The sequence below is a fragment of the Brassica napus genome, chromosome A9 (assembly GCF_020379485.1).
Source record: "Brassica napus cultivar Da-Ae chromosome A9, Da-Ae, whole genome shotgun sequence".
Lineage (NCBI taxonomy): Eukaryota > Viridiplantae > Streptophyta > Magnoliopsida > Brassicales > Brassicaceae > Brassica > Brassica napus.
Genome location: NC_063442.1, coordinates 7,387,738 through 7,410,251, shown reverse-complemented (window position 1 = coordinate 7,410,251; position 22,514 = coordinate 7,387,738). Strand labels below are relative to the sequence as shown.

Below are 22,514 nucleotides of genomic sequence, written 5' to 3'. Positions count from 1 at the left end.
AAATTAAAACATAGCAGTGATTTCAGCTGAACTTGAAAAGGGTCACTGCTCATTATTAATCTCAGGGTGTTTAGCTGATACTGATACTGATACAACAAGATTCTCAAACAAACTTCTCTACCAAACCTGAGAGAAACTACATTTTTGATACCAATACAACAACAAAAATATATCTTTTTTTTGTCCGTATAACAAAAACTATATCTCAGACCTCAAACAAAATGTGGTAAGAGTTTCCGTCTCTTTCTTATTGCGTCTTATCTCTCTGTTCACTCTTCCATGAATTCTTAGCTGCATCTGCCGAAATGGTCGTCCCTCCATTGCCATCGTTTCCGCTATCTTCTCCAGGCTTCGGTTTCGAGAAGAACGGGTCCCACACGTGTCCCCCGGCTTCCCTCTGCCCATCCTCCAGCAACGCATACTTCCAGCTATTCTCCTCCACGAAGTTGTCATACTCGGTTCGACCCTCGATCATATTCTTCCTCAACCGAGTCACCTTGTCTATTACTGCCTGCACCGACACATCGAACGCATCCTTCAGCGTCTCCAGCTCTGATCTCGGGTCTGCGTAGATCAGCCCCGGGATGAGGCTTATGACGTTTTCCCTCATGGTCTTGACCTGCTCTGGAGGTATCCGGAGGAGCCGCTCCTCGATGCTCATGTTTCTCTTCCGGATATCGTCCTCGGGGATGAACACCGAGTATGTCGAGTAGTTCTTGGGTAGATGCCACGTGTACTGAGTGTAGGCTGACCCCGGGTGGAAGAAGACGGGTATGCAGCCGGCGAGCATGGAGTCGAAAGCCGATCTGCGAGTGTAGGAGTCTCCCTGGGGCTGCAGACAGAAGAGAGAGCCTTGAAACATTTGCATAATGCTGCTCGGGGAGTGGCATTTGCTCTCCCCGAAGTCGCACTCCAAGAGCTTCCCGACGTTTGAGTTTCTGCACTGGTCGATGATCTGCCCTCGGATGGACTTGGGGTTGTCGGGCCGCGGGGCTCCAGCGAACGAGAACAGCCACTTCCTGTCCAAGTTTCTCATCCGCTCTTGCCAGTCAAACACCTCAGAGTCCTTCGCGGGATGGAAGTAGGTCGGGTAAGGGATCCCGAAGTCGTTCGCGTTCCAGGGGCTGGACTCGACCACGAGCATAGACATGTTCTTGGCAGCTGGGAGGAAGAGAAGCTTGTTCCCCCAGTCGTTTTCTTCTTCGGACAACCTCCTGAAGTCCCAAGTGATCCTACCCGCCACGAGGAAATGATCTTTCCCTCTCATGATCTCCCACTCGGGGCGCTGCGTGAGCCAATCGACCAGGTCGAGAGACGCAGCGTCCCTGGTGGAGATGTTGTACCCCCAGAGGTACCTGGCGACGTCGAAGCCAGCGTAGAAGGGGACGAAGATGGCGGCGGCGAGGGAAGAGTCGTTGGTCAGGCATTTGTACTGCTTCATCCGGTTGCTGAAGATGACGTCGACGGCGAACTGATTGGTGGCGTACCAGCCTTCGTCGGAGAAGACGCCCTCGATGTTCTCCAAGGGAGGGCCGAGGCCGGCGTTGGTGGTGAACTTGCACATGTTGGTCCAGAGACTAAGCTTCTTGCAGTCTCGAAGCATGTCCTCGTTGAACCTGGAGGGGAGATCGTGGACGTAGATGTACTTCCCTCCACAGGGATCGCTTTTGTTGTCTACTGTCTTCAAGGCTCTCACGAACGGAAACTCCTGTTTCTCGGCAGTTCCAGGAGGCTTAAAAGTGGAAGTGGTGGCCAGTATAGGCTTATCTAAAGGATCTTTCTCTTTGGGAGGATCGAACTTGGGTACCGGAAGAGAGGTTGATGATGATGATGGTTGAGGTTGGGGTTGCAAATGGATCTGATTCTCGATGTTAGTGCTGCTCCCGATGACAACGAAATGGAAGTACAAGAGCAATGCCCAGAATAAGAGTGATAAGGACACTAACAGACATATTCTATTTGTATGACTCTTCCCGTTTCCCTTCTCAGTCGGCTCTGTAGGAGGGACTTCAGCAGCGCGACGCCTCATAGCAACCCTCGGAACCATATATATAGAGAGAGAGAGTGTTACGAGATCACAACATTGATACTTCCCAAAAATCTACAGAAGCGATTTGATTGAAGCTAAATCCAAGTTTTAGAAAGCAAAAAGATGCAAGCTTTGATCGGAAAGAAGCAGATTTGAGAATAGTACCGACAATGATCAGCTAAACGGAGCAACGAGGAAGAAGAAGAAGGTGACTTTTTTATCCTTCAGACAAGGAATTGAGATCTAGAGATGTCTGAAGAAAAAAAAAATTGTTGTTTTCAGATTGAAATGGATTTTGACTTGCTCTTGAGCTGGTCTCATCACCGTCATGGAGAGAGAGATATAGAAAACAGTGAGGGCGCACGTTAGTCGGACAGCTAAATCTGCGCCGTCAGTTCTTCTTCTACTTGTCGGTGACCAGTGGGACCTTGCCACGTACTTTATTTGTCTGCTGACATGTCCGCTCCAGGGGTTTTATAACCTTCCCCGTCTTTGGACCCTTTGACACAACTTCTTCGCTAATAACGTGCTTCCGACGACGAGGGTGTGGGAAATGATTCCACGTTCTAACATGATTACTTCAAGTTTAAGCCCCTATCATTTCAGCTTCCCCCCGCCCGCTAATTAAATCATGTGTTATTTTATACTACTATTTAAGTGTATAAAACAGTTTACTAGGTGTCTTTTTATTCATTGGGACCAAATTTTCATCATAATGTCCAACTACATGGTGATAATAAGCACGTAAAAAAGTTCAAATCACATAAATAATTAGAGGTGGAAACTAAAAGAAATTTTTATCTTCAGAGACACATTTTGTCTTATTAATTTCACTCAGAGTCACATTGTGATACAATACACTTTCTTTATGCTAGGTTTACTAATATAACCCTCAACAAGAAACATCTTTACTTTTTCTTCCTACCAACCAAACTGATCTGCTTTTTTATTTTTTTTCTAAAATACAATATTTTTTTTCTCTAACTAATAACCAAACCTTATCTCTTCAATTTATACAAAATCGTGAAAAAAATTTCTCCCCTGACATTTTCTAGATCCAGATGTTGAACTCAGACATGAGAGATTAGAGAGATTAAACCCTAACCTTCTCCATCTGAAATTGTCATTAATACACTTTTTCACTTTTGTCTTTTCTCTATCTTTTTATCTTAATCTCGGAGTCTCAATCTCAGAATCTCGATCTCTATTCCTCGATCTCAATCTCTCCTAAGAACGAAATTTAGTCCCGTAGAAACGATGGAGGTTGCGATGAAGGCCGTGGTGTAGGAAGCAATGGATACCACAATGGAGGCGGTGGTGGTTATGGAGGTGATGGTGGAAGGCGTGAGTGTGGATAAAATGGTGGTGGTTGGTGGTGGTTGGTGGAGGTGGCTACTCAAGTGGTGGATACAGTGGTAGTGGATACGGTGGAGGAAGCGATGGATACTGCAGTGGAAGCGGTGGTGGTTATGGAGGCTGTGGTGTAAGACGTGAGGGTAGTTACAGTGGTGGTGTAAGTGGCTCCACGCGTCTCCCGTCCACGCATCTCATGTCTACGCGTCTCCCATCCACGCATCTCTCATCCACACATCTCCCGTCCATGCATCTTTTTTGTCCACAATGAACTTCCATTTACCTCCAGAACCACATACTCATTCTCTACATATCACTAAACACATCTCAGCCATCTGCATTTAAGAAACAAAATAATCAAAATCATGAAAATTTTACTCCCTAAGACACATTCTATGTTACCAATTACCTTTAGAGGCACATTGTGTTGGGAGAACATTTTTTCATATCAATTTGTCCAATATTTTATACATGATACTTAGGCTCGTAAATCTAATATACGATGTCCACGATAATGTATACACAATAAATCTAAACTCTAACATAATTTGCCTATCCACAACAATTTGTCCACCATAAACACATCCACATGATTTTTGTCTACAAAAACATATATCCACCAATAGATTGTCCGTGAAATTAATGTTTATTTATTGCAAACAACCAGAAATCAAGTTATGTTTGTTTTTTTTTTTAAACAAATTTTTCGTTAAATTCAAGAAAGAGTATTTTCGTCTCAAAATGGGAGGACCCTACATATAAAGTGTGTTAAGAATACAATGTGTCTTTGTGAGTAAAAAAAAGACAGAATGTGTCTTCTAGTGTAACTCTCTCAAACTAAAACGAGAGTACACTGAAATGAAATGTTTGTGTATTTGGACCAATCCAAATTACTTTGGATATTAACACTTACACTTCAAAAATGTTCCAAGGAGAAGACTTCATTTTGATCTGTCACTCATCATAGTCATAAATAAACAAACATAAATTTTAAAAGGGACAAACGTGGCCTGTGGGAGTGGGGAAGATTGTGCTCCCCCAGTGTACAACTCACATGGATAGCACCACCAAGTACTACTTGCAATGAACATATTTATTATTGCTTTTTATAATAAACTGCTGACAATAGATGGCCAAGCATTCACTTTCTTCCAGCAATAAAAAGAAGAAAAATAACTTTTGATGCTTCAATTATTTGTTACAATTGGTGGACATGCAAGGGTGTGATTTGCAAAAGTACTGGTTTAAATAGTGGCTCAACTTTGTAAATGACATGTACTTCTTGAAAGTTTCTTAAATCTATTATAACAAATGAAACCGTAGTCCTCTTATTAATCATCCAATGGTTGGATGGGAAAATATATATATGTAGAAAAAATATACTCCAACTAATGTAGTTTTCAGTTCCATCTCGTATCTGGGATTGTGATTGGTACGTTTAACTTATACTATATCCAATCCATCTCTATTTTAAAGATTTTTATTATAGAGAAAAAATAGAAATTATGTTTCTGCCTATTGTATTCTTTTATAACAAAAAATGTTATATTTGTTTCCATAAATAGAAAATGCTATATTTATGTATATATTCAGAGTAAAAATGACATTTCTTTACAAAGAGAAGAATATATAACATTTTTCTATTATAGAGGAACACATAGGAACAAAAACTAAATGTATTTTTCTTATATAATAGAGATTTTTAAAAATAGAAGTGGATTGAAAATGCTCTTACAATGTGGTTGCCTCCTGACTTTGTTCGACACGTTTGCCCCACTAGACTACTACTGAATTTACATAATCGGAATATAACATCAACCTTCGTAACAATCTAGAAAAACATGTAAAAATAATATACAGCATACATATGTGTTTATTTGACCCTTGTAGATGTGGATATTAACCGTTTCAGAATAATCTAAAAATTTACATCATATGTGTTTCTTTGACCCTTCTTTACCATGAACATGGGTGGATGGGGTGATATCTATATGGACTCGGTTTCCTTCCGGAGCCAAGAGGAGAGCAAAAGAAAGAGTCCTAGAAAGACGTTAAAGAGACAGACCAAACATAACCCAACCTTAATCAACCTCATCTCTTTCTGTCTAGATCCGTCTTCACGGGGCATTTTAACGTCTTCGATATGGAGATGAACACCAGGATCTCTTAGCTTGACCTTGCTACCAAACAGAGCTGACCCACAAGTCGCTTGAACGTTGCTGTTCACGTATATGTTGACCCTGCATCCACTCTGACTTGCTACGTCTACATCCCTAGGCGCCACCATCACGGCCCCTACATTTCTCCCGTTCAAGCTGATTCCGTCGATGCCGGATTCCGATCGATCTCTCACTCACTCAGTCAAATTACTTTTGAGATTAACACTTGAACTTCAAAAATTGTTCAAAGGAGAGACTTCATTTCGATCTCTCACTCACTCAGTCATAAATAAACAAACATAAACTTTTAAAGGGACAAACGTGGCCTGTGGGAGTGGGGGAAGTTTGTGCTCCCCCGGTGCACACAACTCACATGGATAGCACCACCAAGTACTACTTGCAATAAACATATTTATTATTTCTTTTTTATAATAAACTGCTGACAATAGTGATGGCAAAGCATTCACTTTCTTCCAGCAATAAAAGGAAGAAAAATAACTTTTGATGCTTCAATTATTTGTTACAATTGGTGGACATGCAAGGGTGATTTGCAAAAGTACTGGATTAAATATTGGCTCAACTTTGTAAATTACATATACTTCTTTGAGAGATTCTTAAATCTACTATAACAAATGAAACTAGGGCCGGACATCATTACTCGTTACTCGTCTTGAACTCGTTACTTGACTCGTATTCGCCTTGTAAATTCAAGTACGCTACTTGACTCGTATCCGCCTTAAAAATTCAAGTACTCGGTGTTGTCAAGGCAAGTAACAAATCGATAATTTTCATTACTTCCAAGACCAAGTCAAGTATCAATTATCATTATTGTTTTTAGTACATGACTCGTTACGCTCCGTTACTTGCTCTATTATTTGCTATTTGTTACATGATCTATTAATTATTTGTTTATATTTGTCTTTTCTTTTACTTGCATTTAGGATTAGACACGAATACTCATTATTCTTTTTATACTTGTTACTTGTTTCGTAACTATTTTGATTTTTAAATACTCGTTGTCTTCTATTCAAATATTACGTAAAGAAAACAAATAAAAAATATATATGCATATTTCGATATATAAATATTGTATAATTTTCACGATAACAAAAATATCTTCTCAACAAGTAACATGTAATAACAAGTCATATAACTAAATTTTTAAGTAGATTAAACAAAACAATTTTTTGTGTCTATTTCTAAGAGAATATTATTTAGTAAGTAGTTCTTAAATATTCCAAAAAATTTGTAAATAGTTCACGAGTACTCGTAAATAGTTCATAAATACTCGTAAATAGTAAGTAATAGAGCAATACAAGTAACTTGTAAATAATTTATTTTTGATGAAATACTTGAAATAGCAAATACTCGTTTTTAACAGGTCAAATACACATCAAAATTTTATCTATCTTATTAAAACTGAAGTACAAAATGAGATTGTTTGGAAACATGTATATGAGTTTAAAAAATAAGAGTGTTTGGTAACATAGATTGTAGTCTTTTAAAAAAATATTACTTTTGTTTGGAAATAAAGATAGTAGTATTTAACAAAAAAGTAATGGGCTTATGTTATTAAGAAAAATTGAAAGTCCATCATATTATAAGAAATTATCTATTTGGGTCAGTTTTAAAATGTGTCAAATCATTTAAACTTTTTTTCAAAACTAACCATAAAACAAAATTTAAACTTTATATACATATTTCAAATCAAAATAATAATTCAAAATTGATTTACATCATAAATTAATTGAAAAATATACATATATTCAAAAATGAAATTTTACTAAACTCTTTTTCAATAACCATTACTTTTGTTTGAAAACAAGGATAGTATTATTAAGCAAAAAAGTAATGGGCTTATGTTATTAAGAAAAATTGAAAGTCCATCATATTATAAGAAACTATCTATTTGAGCCAGTTTTAAAATGAGTCAATCTAATTGCCTAAAACTTTTTTTCTAAACTAACCATAAAACAAAATTTAAACTTTATATACATATTTCAAATCAAAATAATAATTCAAAATTGATGTATATCATAAATTGATTGAAAAATATACATATATTCAAAAATGGATTTTTACTAAACTATTTTTCAATAACCATTATAAAAAATGTTGTCAACATATATATAAGAAAAATACAATACGAAGCCCAATTTGAAATACAAACTCAAATTATGGTTTTTATATTTCATATTAAGTTTTAAAAATATAATATATGTAATTATTTATATGATGGTACATATAAAATACGATTAATTATATGATGACAATATACGATACATAATAATGACTAGGGATGGACTTTCGGTTACCTATACGAGTTTGGTTCTGATCGATTTGCATTTCAGATTTCCGGGGTCAAATATTTCAGCCGTATTAGGATGTTTCTAAATTTTGGTTTGAGTGTGATTCAGACCTTTGCGGGTTTGGTTCGAGTTTGGATCCATTTAAATTATTTTTAAAGTTTTAAATCATTATATATTTTAAATTTCTCAAAATCTATAAATAAAATAATATATTTCCTATAAATTTAAATAACATATGTCAGAATACCTAAGCTTAACATATCAATTAGCATTTAAAATTTTTGGATACAAAATCAATAAATATTTTAAGTATTTTTGGTGATTTGAGTATACCTTAACTATTTCAGATATTTACTTTTGACTATCTATATATATTTTCAAGTATTTAAACCAATTTAAAAGTATAATTCTTGATGTTTTATATACGTTAAATCTAAATATAATTAAATATATAAGTATCCGAATACTTTGGTTCGGATCAGATTTGGATCTCTAAATAACAAAACTTTGAATAATTTGAATATTTAATCAATTTATGTTCGGGTTTGGTACTATATTTTCGGATCGGTATCGGGTCTGTTCCTCGGATTCATTTTGCCAAACCCTAATAATTACATGAAAAACAAATATCATCATATTTTTCAAAATATACATCCGCGCAGGCGCGCAGATTAAATATTAACATATTTTTCAAAATATTTTGCTATCAATTTTGGTTCGGGTTTGGTATTACACTTTCAGATCAAGATCGGTTTCGTTCTTCAGATTTTGATTTTTTTCAAGCACTAATATTAACATAAAAAACAAGTAGCAAAATATTTTTGAAAAATACACCCGCGCAGGTGCGCGGGTTAAAATCTAGTTACTCTTACAAAGCAAGTCAAGTTGCATATACATGTAAATAGTAATTATCCGCCTTGTACCCGGCCCTAAATGAAACCGTGGTCTCATCCAATGGTTGGATGGGCAAATAAACATATTTAGAAAAAATATACTACAACTGATATAAGTTTTCAATTCCTCTAATCAATAGTTATAATCTCGTAGCTGGGATTGTGATTGTTACGTTGTACTTACAGCTTACAATCCGGTAGCCTCATGACTTCGTACGACACGTTTGCCCCACTACTTTACATAGATTGGAATATACATCAACCAGTCAACCTTCATATCAATCTAGAAAAACATTTAAAAAAAATATACAACATTCATATGTGTTTCTTGTACCCTCGTAGATGTAGATATCAACCCTATCAGAATAATCTAAAAATGTACATCTTAGGGTAAGTGACTATATGAAGAAACAATTACAGACAAGATCGTTTTTCTTACCATGAACATGGGTGGATGAGGAGATATCTATATGGACTAGGTTTACTTCCGGAGCCAAGAGGAGAGCAAGAGAAAGAGTCCTAGAGAGACGTTAAAGAGACAGACCAAACATAACCCAACCTTAATCAACCTCATCTCTTTCTGTCTAGATCCGTCTTCGCGGGGCATTTTAACGTCTTCGATATGGAGATGAACACCAGGATCTCTTAGCTTGACCTTGCTACCAAACAGAGCTGACCCACAAGTCGCTTGAACGTTGCTGTTCACGTATATGTTGACCCTGCATCCACTCTGACTTGCTATGTCTACATCCCTAGGTGCCACCATCACGGCCCCTACATTTCTCCCGTTCAAGTTGATTCCGTCAATGCCGGATTCAGGCCCTGGATAATCGTCTCCTTCGCCTTCCATTTTTGTTTTGGATAACGCTAAAAACGACTGTTCTATTCCTTTGGTGACATGATATTTAGCTCTAAATGCGTTGCTTGGTTCTTGAGGTTCCCTAAAGTTCTTTACTTCTTTTCCACAACTAGAAGCAAAGTGCTATATTCTACGATTTGCATAAAAAAGATTCATTACCCACTCTAAAAATCAAGACCGGTATTTAGAGTTTCATAATCCGCAGATAACCGAGTAGAAATACCCTCTTAACCATGTAAAAGGTGTACTTCAATTTTCTATATGGAATGCAAAAACGGAAGCACATGGGTTTAGTTATATTCAGGACTCGAGCAAAGTAGCACATGAAGTTTCAAACGAACCAGAAACTACATTATCATAAGGGGAATAAATCTCCCATTCAAGACATATAACGTCCCCTCTCCAACTTATAATCATGTTGAAGGGTTATACTTCCTTTCAGAACACAACAAAGAGAAGAGGAAACCCTTTTATTATTTGACAGAAGTAAATGAAAGGCATCAAAATACCATATCTAGTTTCTGCCATTTCACTGTGAGACTTGCATGAATCAAAATTAGTCCAGGAAAACGACCTTTGAGTAGAAGCATCATCAATTGTAGAAGTCTGTTGGTATCTTTTCACTGACAGTAGAACCGAAATTAGGACCACCCTTGCGATATTGAATAAGAAACTCGACTGGATATCCCTTCAATTTATGAGGGACAAGGTCCAAATCCTGAAAAGTCAAGGCTGAAAATAGCCATTGTGTCGAAATAACAAAGGAGTGAGACACTCAAACAGCTCATGCAAAGAGAACTCATTTCACTTCTGTGAAGAAATGACTAACCCTTGTCAGATACAAGTGTATCGGTTGTAAGCGCATTGATTTGATCCAGATTGAAGATCTGTGGGGATGGTAGCGGGTACTGGACCTTGTTCACCATGAAATCCCGAGGACCCGCCATTGCCTAGAACAGATTGTGACATATACAAAATTAGTATCATTTGAAAAACAAAAACAAAGATCCTTAACAATATAGGCTTCTTTAGTTCTAATAAGCAACGCTTTCTCTGAAAAAGGTGCACATAAAAATCCTTGGAGTTTTTACCCTAGACAGCGAACGATTTGATCTGTTACCTTAGCAATTGGAAATGGAAGCTTCACATATCGAGGCCATTCACGAATCATATCAAACATGATCTCCGCCTGCAAGGAAACACTTGCAAAATTAGGCCTAACGAGCTAAAACAGTGACAGAGAGAATGAAGGACAATATGAATTTACCAAATCATGAGGGGTAAAGACATCTGGACCACCTAATTCATAGGTTTTCCCCATGCTGGAGCCATCATCCTTCAGAGCTGCAACGATTGCAGCAGCAACATCAACCACATATACGGGCTGGAATCTGCAATTAAGTTATGGTTAGGGAAATAAATGGATCATGGTCACTGTAAGTTGCTATGAACCGGTGAAAAGAACTAGACAAAGGTTTAGGACATACTTGTTGGTACCACCACCTATGAGCGGGAGGAAACCATATTTTTTAACGAACATTGCCCAGGGGTTCAGGATTCTGTCCTCTGTGCCAATCATGGTCGCAGGTCTCATGACTGTCGCCTAGGAAACAAATAAATATACATCACGAACTGACTAGAAGCAGCAGGATGATGAATACATGCATATGCAAGCCATTCCAGGTACATTGTTGCTTTAAAATTTAGAGTTCAATAATAACTTCATATACTGTTTTTCCAGTTCTACACAAGAAACAACTAGAGGATATACCTTGTATCTGACAACAAGCAGAATCATAGCAATAGTGAATGAAATATTAGGATGATAATTACAGAAGAGAGCGTTTTAGGTTCCAAAAGCTGCGATAAGTTTACCTCAGGCAGCGCGCTGAAGACAGCTTCCTCAGCAGCAGCTTTAGCCCTCTGCATTCTTGAAGGAGATGACACAGAAGCTCCCAGACAAGAAACTTGAATAAATCTCATTATCCCACCATGTTCCTTAGCCACCTGAAACAACAAATCCACCAATCCCAATCTAATTAGACATAACTAAAAGAGCATGCCATAGCAGACCGTATTACCCTGAAGCTTAAAAATGTGTATCTCATTTCAGAAGTACACAACAAACTCATGAGTATCGACGATTCTCACTTCCATTCACTGAATCAGAAGACCATATATTATCTCATTATGAAAACCTAGAAAATGCGAATGAAATTAAATTCAATCGCAAGAGACTTAACGGTAATCTGGGACTCCATAGAGAGATCTGAGAGAAGACGATGAGTAGATGGAAGTTTCTCCGGCGAGGGGCCGTTGGACTAATCTCCTGGAAGCTGCTTGCATCATCGTCCTCAGTCGCACGATCGATCGAGAGACAACAAACACAGATATGCGAGGGAGGGAGAGATACAGGTAGATGGATGGGCTAGGCCCGGCCCAAACACAATAATTTTGGTCTCTCAACCCATGTGCTTCACAGTGGAACATAGGCTTCGGCGTTCGGTGGACCGTTTGGTTTCGGTCTGGATAATTCAGATTTTTGGATTTTCGGCATTATGCTCAGAAGTACTATTCGGGTTTTACTAATTATCGGATCGGTTTTGGTTCGGTTCCTTTCGGGTTCGATTCGGATCGGATGTAACCAATGTTTAAAATCGTCTAAAAATATTTTTTTTTAAACCTTAAAAATTGACAATTTTTTTTTCAAAATATATAAATTATTTACAAATCTAATTAAAAATTAGTTAAACTATCTAAATTAACTAAAAAGTATCAAAATAACAATTAAAACAAACTAAAAAAAAAAATTCATATCCTCAAATATCTAAATCCTTTTAAATATATAAAAACTTTAACATATTTAACTAAGATATCTTCAGATTCTAGTTCAGATGTCGGTTCGGTTCGGATTATAACCAAACACCAAATTACTAAACTCATAAAGTCCCGTTTGGATATTTTTGTATAACAGTTTGGATTCGGTTTCGGTTTTTTCGGTTTGGGTCTAGGTAGATACTTCAGGTTGAGTTAAAAACGTCCAGGCCTAGTAGAACACATTTGAAATGAAACCACGTCGTTTTGTGTTGGATCCTATGAGTATTTACTACACCTCCGGGCATAAAAACCGAATACCTGAAACAGAACCGATCCAAAATAGAATAGTTCGTGTCGGTTTCGGATTTAAGCTATTTATGTGATGGTTTATAATATCAAATTGGGTTCTAGTTCAGTTGTAAATTTTACATGTTACCCGACTGTTACTCCATATTTCGAAAGTGCAGGATACTAACGAAAATGTCACACTATTGTTCGAACTCGGTTTCGGAAGGCCAATAGACAATTATGTCAGCGCTCACCACTGACCACTTCAACTAATACGTAATCTATTAAACAGATATAGGATTATTTAACCGACTCAAAACATAACTGAACTATTATCGGTATAAAATAGATTTTACCCGGTTCGGTTTTTTGATTTGCCATGCCAAGTTCTACGATAATATTGAATGAACGAAAACCCGTCTGATTTGAAACCGTAAACTAAAAATGAAACGCAAAACTGAACAAATTGGACTCACTGTATCCTTTGAGAAAGAAGCAGCTTCTAAACAACTGATTCAGCTTACAACAGAAACCTAAACTAAACAAAAATGCGTGCGACCTGGATCTTTAAATCTGCTGCTCAGTCCCGAAAACAATGGTGTTCTTCAATCCCTGGTCTTTATTGACAGGATCTTGAGCCCTGTGCGTTTCTCTCAACACAGATTTTCTGCTATGCAGCAGGAACAGCATTGTCCCAGCAGCACGGAGAAGTAGATTCCTTTCACTTTATGGTCCTCACCTTGACTGATCAGAAGTCAGGTATGCCACTTGATCTCGATGAGTATTCTGTCACCAGTCGAAGGAACATCGAAGACTTATCCTCTAGAAGTCGTGTTGGCGTGTCGAATTCCGCAACAAGACCTGCCAAAATCATCACCAAGGTTTTTTAAGATGTGTATGTTTCTCACTGTAGACAGAGAATCTTAGAAATGTATGTACCATCGCTTAGAACCAGAACCAAGTCACTATCGATCACAGTCGGGATCCGATGTGCGATGGTGCAGACGGTGCAGTCTCCAAACTCTGTTCTCAAAATCTTCTGGATGAGATTATCAGTGGCTGAGTCAACCGATGCAGTTGCTTCATCAAGCACAAGAATTCTCGCTTGTTTAAGCAATGCACGCCCAAGAGACACCAGCTGCCTCTGCCCAACACTCCAGTTATCTCCATTTTCTAACACTGCACCCAACAGAGTTTCATCAACGAATCACTATCAGCATTCTTTTTCCTACTTCTAAATCTAACGATAAGATTTACTACATACCTGGAGTATCGAGCTTCTGGTCTTTCGCACGAACTATGTCCCCCAACTGTGACTTATCTAGAGCCTGCCAAACTTCTTGATCAGTGTGTTCTTCGAGAGGGTCGAGGTTTCCTCGGATAGTGCCTTCAAACAAAGTGGGGTCTTGGGGAATGATGCTGAGACGGCCACGGAGATCGTGAAGGCCAATGGAAGAGATATCAATGCCATCAATGATTATTTGTCCTGCATATGGCTCTATCAGCCTGAACAGCGCTTGGATCAGTGTTGATTTGCCACTTCCTGTGCGCCCCACAATCCCAATCTTCTTGCCACCAGGGAATACACAGTTGACTCCGTGGAGTACAGTTGGTAGATTCTCTCCATAGCGAACCTTTAACCAAAGGAGGATGAATTAAAAGCTATAGCGAGAAGTTCAACAGAATGAACAATTCGAATTATACCTTCAAATTGTTGATCTCAATGGCTCCATTTTCTGGCCACGAGGGAGGAGGGTGAGCGTCCTCGATGAACGTAGGGGCCTCACTGGGAATCTGACTATACTGATAGATTCTCTCGATGGAGATGATTTTGTTCTCGAGCTTACAAAAGCTAAGTATCCACCGGGACAGGCGAGCGTTTAAATTAAGGCCATACGTTACTGCAAGACCAGCCATGCCTAATACAAAAAGGTAATATATATGATGAACTCAGTAAACATGATAGATAGCCTTCTAACGATCTATAGAGTAAAGAGGACGAAGAGAAGAACTTGCTTGGATCGATTGTTCCATGTGGAAAGCTAACGAGCAGGATCATGCAGAAGGCAAAGACGAAAGTAGAAAGCAGCTCCATGCGTAAACAGAGCCATTCTATAGCAGCGATGCTGCAAAAGAAAGGGCGGGCAAAGCAGTCCAGTAAATAGAGGTTTCTCTTCATGAAACGCTTTTCTTGGCCAAACCCTCTGATTGTTGCTGCACCCGCGATTGACTCCCCAAATAGATGGATAATTGGAGATTTCTGTATGCTCACTATCCGAACCAGCTCTCTAGACGATGCCATGTAGTATTTCTGCGTTTTTTAAGTGCAAAAAAACACTTTGCTGTTAAATCGTGTAATACTAAGAGAAATAAGTCAAATACTTTGAATTTGTTGTATCCCTTTAAGTATCATAAAAACGAATCTTCAGAAATTAACCAGAAATCACCTGCATCCACAAGCAAGCAATGCCAGTTGGAATTACAAGAAGAAACACTTGCCATGTAACGTTTGTCATCACACCAACAATGCCAATGAGCTGTATTGTTGTTGATGCAAATCCTCCGAGCCTAAAAGGAATATCAAGATCCACCACGCTTTGATCAATGGACACCTAAAATAGCAATGAGAAAGACCATCAATGAAGAGAAGACGTCATAGTCATGTTTTAATAAATAAAAATAAATAAATTAAAAAGAGAACCAACCCGATTTAAGATCCTTCCAGCAGGAGTCGAGTCGAAAAACGACATTGGCGCGCGGAAAACACTCCTGAGCATGTTCAGAAACAGCTTCTGAGCAGCTACGAGGCCGAACGTGGCGACCAGAATCGCTCGGACAAAGATAAATACTGAGCTACCAAACGCTAGCGCAATAAATACAAGGAGAAGGACCGTGGAGCTCACTTTAGCTTGGTCTCCCTCTGTTTGCGGATTTGCCCAGGCCATCCACCAGTTACTTGCAATCTGAAGGAACTGAAACAGAGTCTGCGCAATGATTATGAGCGGAATCAACAGCCCTTTATAGGCTGCAGCCATATATGACCAGTACACCTTCATACTGACTCGTCCCCGGACACGTTCCTCGTCCTGAACCAGTTGTTTCTTCCTTAGCCGTTTCGCTTTCTTTTTCTCTTTGGTGGCTTTCTGGTTAGACCCCGACGGCCCTTCTTGGACCTCCTTGGCCAGAATCTCAATGTTGCTCGAGGAAGCGTTGGATTTTGGATTGTGTGGCAATGACTGGTCTAGCCCATGATGGCTGTCAGAGTCCTCTGATGAATGGCTTGGAATGTCCATTGCTTCAATTGCTTCATGATGAGCAGACACAAGTGATAAGAAATCCGTTCCTGCTTGTAGCAGTTCCTCATACTTACCTGACTGTATAATTTGGCCATCCCTAAGGACCTGCAGATAAACACAAAAATTTCATCAAGTGGTTTCTTGGTGTTATATACTTTTCTCTGTGTCTTAACATTAAAAACAGCTCTTGGTATAACATTTTTAGCAGAAGGGCAATGGCAGAAGAAGTCCTCACCAATATAAGATCCGTGGTAGGAAGAAACTCGACTTGATGAGTTACAAATATCACAGTCTTGTCTGCCAGAGCCGTCAATATATATTCCTGTAGATACGCAAACTCAAGCTTGATGAAGGGAGTCGCATTCACGCAAGGCAGTGTTTGAAAAAGGTAGTTGTTTGTTTATTTGGAAAGAAGTAGAAAAGAAAAGGTGCACCTTGAAGAGTTCGGAGCCAGTGTGAGCGTCAACAGCGCTGAAAGGGTCGTCTAGCAGATATACATCAGCATCCTGGTAAAGCGCTCTCGCTAGCTGAACTCTCTGCTTCTGACCACCGCTGAGGTTTATGCCTCTGTCACCGATAATGGTCTGATCACCATGTGAGAAGAGCTCCAAGTCCCGTTTCAGTGAGCAAGCGTGTATAACGTTCTTGTACTTGGCCTTGTCCATTGGACTGCCGAAGAGAATATTTTCTTCTATATTCCCAGACTGGATCCATGCGGATTGTGAAACATAAGCAGCACTACCGCATATTCTGACCTGTGTATTTCAGTGTACAACTCGTCAAATTTGATTAGGCCTGAAAAATATTGAAGACAGACACACATGTTTCGAAAGTTGTTCAAGTGTTTCACTTACTTCACCCGAGATTTTAGGTATTTCTCCAAGTATACAAGAAAGAAAACTTGATTTTCCGGAACCGACGACTCCGCAAACAGCTACTCGCATTCCTCTCTTGACGTTTAGATGAATATCAAACAAAGTTGGCCTTACCCACGAAGGATCCCAAGAGAAACAACCGTCTTTGATCTCCACAGATGTCTCTGTCATACCTTGAGAAAGGATTATCGTAGCGTCTTCCTGGAGCTCTTCCTCTTGCAGAAACCCCGATATACGATCAAGAGACACTTTAGTCTGAGCCATCATTGACACCAGATCAGGAAAATTCCTAAGCGGCTCCTGAAGAATCCTGAACGTTGCAAGCGCAGAGAGAACGCCTCCTGCAGTGAGCTGAGTTCCTAGGCCTATGGCCGTAGCAAACGTGATTGCAGCTACGAAGATAGGCGAACTCCAGAATATAAACGTGATAAACGCTTGGGAGTATAAAGCCTTTCGAAGCCATTTGAACTCCGTGCTCCTCATTCCCTCAAGCACGACCCTGTACCGATCCTCCCAAGCCTGCAGTTTCAGAATCCTCATGTTCCTCAAACACTCCGAAGTCTTCCTCATCCGCTCATCTTTAGCAGACATCAATTTGTCTTGATAGTCCTCTTGGACTTTGGCCAATGGGATGGTGGCGATAATAGAGAAAACTGTGGCCGCCAACGTAGCTACAGCCGCCATTCCCACACTCCTGTACAAGATCCCGAGAGCAAGTACAATCTGTAGAGGAAGCATCCACATATCATGAAGGTACCAAGAGTAGTCACCTACTCTCTGGACATCAACGGCCATGTAGTTCACAATCTCGCCGCTCGTGTGGTTCTGCTTGGTTATACTCGAGAGTTTGAGCCCTTTTCTGTACACCATAGCCGTTAGAGCTGATCTGACATGCATCCCCAAGATATCCACACCAAGATACCACTGCCGGGTTGTCAAAGTCTCTGCGAGTTTGGCCGCAAAGAAGATACCAGCGAGGATGTAACCCTCGTGAGGGTAAGTCTCTTTCCCACCCAGATAATTAACAAAGTCATTCACCAAATAAGGACCCACATAAGAAACAAGAGTGTTCAAGCCAGCAAAGACTGCATTACAAGCCGCTTCTTTCCAAAACGACTTCAAGATGGCCCAAGCGAGAGAAGGCGGTTTCGAGGGATTCTCAGCCTTTAACTTCTCCCAGTTAAAGTTCAAGATTCTGTAGTTGGTCTTTGCCCGGTCTTTGGGAGCGAGCAGAGGAATGTCCTTGAGATCCAACGGCCTCTTGGCGCCAAGAGAGAGGAGAGGATTCAGCCACGAAAGCGTAGCGAGGCTGAACAACCCGGCGTCACTATAGGAAGTAACACTGAGACACCCAGCTTTCTCTTCTTCTTCTTCTTCATCTTCGACAAGCAGAGGGTCAAGAAGATGTGAATGTGTAGTAATAACTCGAAGACCTGATACACCTCTGAGAGCCACGAAGCAGAGGAAAGCCAGAGCAGGAGCTGAAACAAAGTTCCCAACAACATGTGAAGACAAATGGTTCGAGCCGTTCACAAGAATCTCTCTGGAGTCTATGAACAAAGCCCATAAACAAATCAAGAAGCCCACAACCCACCACAGCCTCAGCAGCAAAGGAAACTTTTCCGCAGAGGTGTAATTACATCGAACAACTGATGCGCACAACACTAACCAAGCTACAACCTCTGTAACCGGCGAGAAAAGAACACTAATCTCGTTTCTTTCCTTAGCTACTCCGACAACATCCAACACTAAAACCGAAACGTGCACGATTAAGACAAAGAAACAGCAAAGAACCGAGAATTTGTAACCAATGGTGACTTGAAGCTCGCGGGCGTCTCCGGAACTAGAGTTTCCTACAGAGTCGTGTTTGAGGAAAGGACCGCGACGGAGGCAGAGAAGCAAGCGTCTGGCGGAGATATCGATGATAAACACTAAGAGAAGAGCCAAAGTGATGCAGATCGAAGACGCTTCCACGAGTGGTAAGTCACGAAGAGCTCTCAAGAGCGTGCCCATACTCATAATTAGATTAATGAGATTTCTGAGCTAGAGAGCATTGAAGAAAGAGCAGTTCAATTCAATGTAATGTAAGCAGAGGAAGAAGCGAGAGTAAAGATGTGTCTTATGAGCAGAGGAGTCACGACGGTGGTAGAGAGAAACGCAGAGCCTGAAAGACACATCGCACATGTTACCAAAACGACTTTTCGTCAGAGCCTAACACGTTGAATAACACATCAGAGCCTAAACGACTTTTTGTTGTGTTGCATCGATGTTATCTAGAGAAAGACACAAGAAGACAAAACACACACACATGAAAAATTTAAATTTATGACAAAACCTGTGATGGAAGACAATGTGGCTTCTCTTTCTCTCTCCCCGCCCTAGCCGAGAAGAGAGAGAGAGTAGAAGAGATGTTTCCAGCTGTGTGTGATAATGGCGTTACAACAGAGAGAGAGAGAGAGATTGAGTCGCAAAATGTAGGATCAATTTGGATTTGCTTTCTCCTCTTCTTCTTCTTCTTCGTACCTTTAAATCTGAAACTCTCTCTCTCACACACGCATACATACACCAGATTATATATAATGTAGACGCAGTCGAGGTTTTTCGATCTTCAGACGCAATCATATTATATATGGCCTTAAATAGCAGTAGTGTCCGGTTATTTATTGGGAAAATTGCCAAAATGGATCAAAAAATAGTATAGTTGTCTTTTTAGTATAAAATTTTTTTTGTCCATTTTTTTTTTACTCTTTTCATTACTAAAATTTAATGAAATGTAAATAGTTTTATGAATAAAAAAATAGAAAAATAGAGACAATTAATAAAACATTCATATACACAAACTGATATTCTTTTTATTGAAAAACTTGATAAATTAAAATTTAATTTACGTTCTACTAAAAACAGATTTCGTCTTCTACGGAAAATGAATTAGTAGAAATTGAATTCCATATTAAACAAGTTCGTCTAGTTTTTTTAGAATGAACACTCTATTTTTAATTAAACTTTTAAATATATGGAATGCGAATTCTACTAGTTGTAAAAATAGGTACTTTTTCTCAGAATGCAGTTTCTACTTTTATGAGATATTCTAAGATTCTCGGAATGCAAAATTTAGACAATGCTCATACGTCTATATGAGGTAGAATCAACTTATGAGATTTTTATCTTGGTTCTACGCAGTGTATAAAGTACCTTCTACGGATAAGAGAATTTGACTTTAGCGAAAATTATGGAAGTTTCAGTTAAGAAAATATTTTAAAAATATTTGTAAAATACTAATTTCCCTAAAACGTGATTTGGTCGATTTACCCTGTCAAAAATATCAATACAAATATTTATAAGATTCCAACTTCCCTAAAAGTGTATGCACTATTCATTTTTATTAAAAAATATTAAAATTTTTATTATACTTTTTTGAAAATATTTTTTAATTTTTATTACTTTTAAATTTTAGCATTATTAAAACGTATGTAAAAAAAATAAAAATAAAACTTTGTAAAACGTATTTAATAAAAATAAAACTTTGTAAACTGTTTTTAATAAAACTTTAACAAAAACAAACCTTTTAAATTTATAAAAATAAAAACAAAACTTTATTCATTTTTTTAATAAAACCATTAAATAAACTTTATAAAAAAATTTTTATAAAGTTTTATTTTTATAAAAAGTTTAAAACGATTGTAAACTTTTTAATCAAAAAACTAAACTTTTTATTATTGTAATTATTGTGATATCTTTTGTCATTATAGTTATTCTAACACTTAAATTAACACATTCAACAAACATCACATTTTTATTTGTTTCAAATTTCTTATTTTTTTCTTTGTTTTGTCAATGTTTTGTTTGTAAACCTTATAATATTTGTGCATTGAAACGACCCAAACTTTATTATGTTTTGTCAATGATTTTATATATATATATAATCAAACACTACTTTGTACTTCATCAAATTATAATTCTAAACTAACAAAATAAAACCAATAACATGAAAGATTATTAAATAAAAACAATAACATGAAAGATTAAAAATAAAAACAAGAAAAGTTTTGGTTTTAGAGATTTTTTTACTGAGTATTTTCCTTACGGACAGCGATTTCAATACATTAAATGAAGATGATGTCCAGTCGCAATTCCTCTTTGCATTTCTGCTATTTACATTAGAAGCGTACATTTCCTATGTTCTGACCAATGACATTTCCCATGTTCGATCTCTTCTGCTTCCAAGTTCACTTTGTTCAAATCTCCCCCAGCCGTATTCATGTTGCTTCTTATTTATAAGCCGTTTTTTCTAGAATACTATCGGAAATTTGGCTACAACAAAATTAAGTCTATATCCATTACAATTAAATGGCTATGATATTTTATAATGTTTACTATATTGTCATTTTTCATTTCACTTCTCTTTTAATTAAATTTATAAATTAAAAAATTATTTATTCAAAATTTTTATATATCTATAAAAAAATAGACTTTTTTGGTATATGACATCTTTTAATTTTTTTTAAACTAATATATATTTATAAATTAAATATATACTGTTATAATACGATTATATTCTATTTATGAAAAGTATAATATAATTGTACTTATACAATTTCTATTTCTTCCATCTTTCATATCTTCCTCTCTCTATCCCTCTTCTCTATCTTTTTTTTATCTCTCTCTAATATGTAATGTTTAAATAATATATTATTTTATTTTATTCTATTTATGAATCGTAAAATACAATTGTAATTATACATTCACTCTCTCTCTAATACTATCTATCTCTTCCCTGTCTCACTCTCTTTCTATCTCCTATAGACTTTCACGTACTATTTTTTTTTCCTTAAATTGTTATTTTTATTGATCAAATGAGCCTAGCCCAACGGCTGAAGCCCGAGTACACCAAAGTACAAACCCAAAAAGCCCGTAGAACTAACGGGCAACTAAAAAACGGCCTAAACCCAAATAATGAAAATGGCCCAAGGCCCAAACAGCTACGACGGGGCTTGCCCTAGACGCGCGTCAAGGAGGCATGGGCTTTAACACATGTAAGAATCTGGCTCATCCGCCCGCCACGCGTCGCCCGCCTCGACTTGAACGTCCCATCCTCGCACAGCCACCGACACTTACCACCGTCACCACGTTTTGCCGGAGCTCCGAGACTAGAGAGCCTCCGCGAGACCATTGCTCTTCTACGCTGCCTTGGCTTCCCGCCGGAGAGTTCAATCGTTTGAACAAAATCTCTTCCGCCTATGAATCACCGGAAACCCTAAATAATCAAGACGAGAGCCACTGCTATCCTCCTCTTTTACCTCGTTACCGTCGCCGGAGAGCTTCATCTTCTTGAGATCTCATCCGCTACGATCCACAAACCCAAATCTGCCCCACGAAACACATCAAACTTGATAACCTCGATCCAGTCACCACAACCCAAAAGACATGGAGTTCCACGACGGCAGCGCGGAGCTTACCAAAAGCCGGCGAAGAAGGAACTGACTGAGCCTCCTCTTCCCGGAAGCTAGAGCGGCGTCGGTGAAACTGAGGAAGCCTCCACCCCCCTCCCCGCATAAGGACCGGCGATGATGGATCTAGGGTAACCTTCATCTCCCGGGTAACACCGACTGAACATGCAAGCCGCTTCATCTCCACCG

General features: G+C 38.5%; 4 protein-coding genes across 5 annotated transcripts; all 4 read right to left on the bottom strand.

Moving 5' to 3' along the window:
* Nucleotides 1-27: 27 nt before the first annotated feature.
* Nucleotides 28-2,391, bottom strand: LOC106368841 (xyloglucan galactosyltransferase MUR3-like). The gene has a single exon (XM_013808905.3). The coding sequence runs from the start codon at nt 2,045-2,047 to the stop codon at nt 248-250; it is 1,800 nt and encodes a 599-aa protein (XP_013664359.2). The 5' UTR covers nt 2,048-2,391; the 3' UTR covers nt 28-247.
* A 2,583-nt stretch (nt 2,392-4,974) lies between these two features.
* LOC106368840 lies at nt 4,975-9,789 on the bottom strand. Of its 2 annotated transcripts, XM_048739671.1 has the most exons (2): nt 9,507-9,789; nt 4,975-5,666 (listed from the first exon to the last, which is right to left on the bottom strand). In XM_048739671.1, exons 1-2 carry the CDS (start codon nt 9,591-9,593, stop codon nt 5,370-5,372), a joined length of 384 nt encoding a protein of 127 aa, XP_048595628.1. In that variant the 5' UTR covers nt 9,594-9,789; the 3' UTR covers nt 4,975-5,369. The 2 variants fall into 2 exon arrangements, with proteins under 2 accessions (XP_048595628.1, XP_013664358.1); XM_013808904.3 differs by lacking the exon at nt 4,975-5,666 and having other exon boundaries at nt 8,986-9,789.
* A 142-nt stretch (nt 9,790-9,931) lies between these two features.
* LOC106363737 (NADH dehydrogenase [ubiquinone] 1 alpha subcomplex subunit 9, mitochondrial-like) lies at nt 9,932-11,989 on the bottom strand. The gene is made up of 7 exons (XM_022692436.2): nt 11,846-11,989; nt 11,478-11,609; nt 11,090-11,205; nt 10,870-10,993; nt 10,723-10,791; nt 10,432-10,552; nt 9,932-10,334 (listed from the first exon to the last, which is right to left on the bottom strand). The coding sequence occupies exons 1-7, from the start codon at nt 11,861-11,863 to the stop codon at nt 10,195-10,197; spliced, it is 720 nt and encodes a 239-aa protein (XP_022548157.1). The 5' UTR covers nt 11,864-11,989; the 3' UTR covers nt 9,932-10,194.
* A 1,139-nt stretch (nt 11,990-13,128) lies between these two features.
* Nucleotides 13,129-19,473, bottom strand: LOC106363738 (ABC transporter C family member 5). Its single transcript, XM_048739668.1, has 11 exons — nt 19,214-19,473; nt 16,858-19,042; nt 16,438-16,758; nt 16,239-16,325; nt 15,413-16,108; nt 15,155-15,319; nt 14,724-15,018; nt 14,412-14,626; nt 13,972-14,341; nt 13,647-13,886; nt 13,129-13,568 (listed from the first exon to the last, which is right to left on the bottom strand). The coding sequence occupies exons 2-11, from the start codon at nt 18,895-18,897 to the stop codon at nt 13,456-13,458; spliced, it is 4,542 nt and encodes a 1,513-aa protein (XP_048595625.1). The 5' UTR covers nt 18,898-19,042; nt 19,214-19,473; the 3' UTR covers nt 13,129-13,455.
* Nucleotides 19,474-22,514: the final 3,041 nt, after the last annotated feature.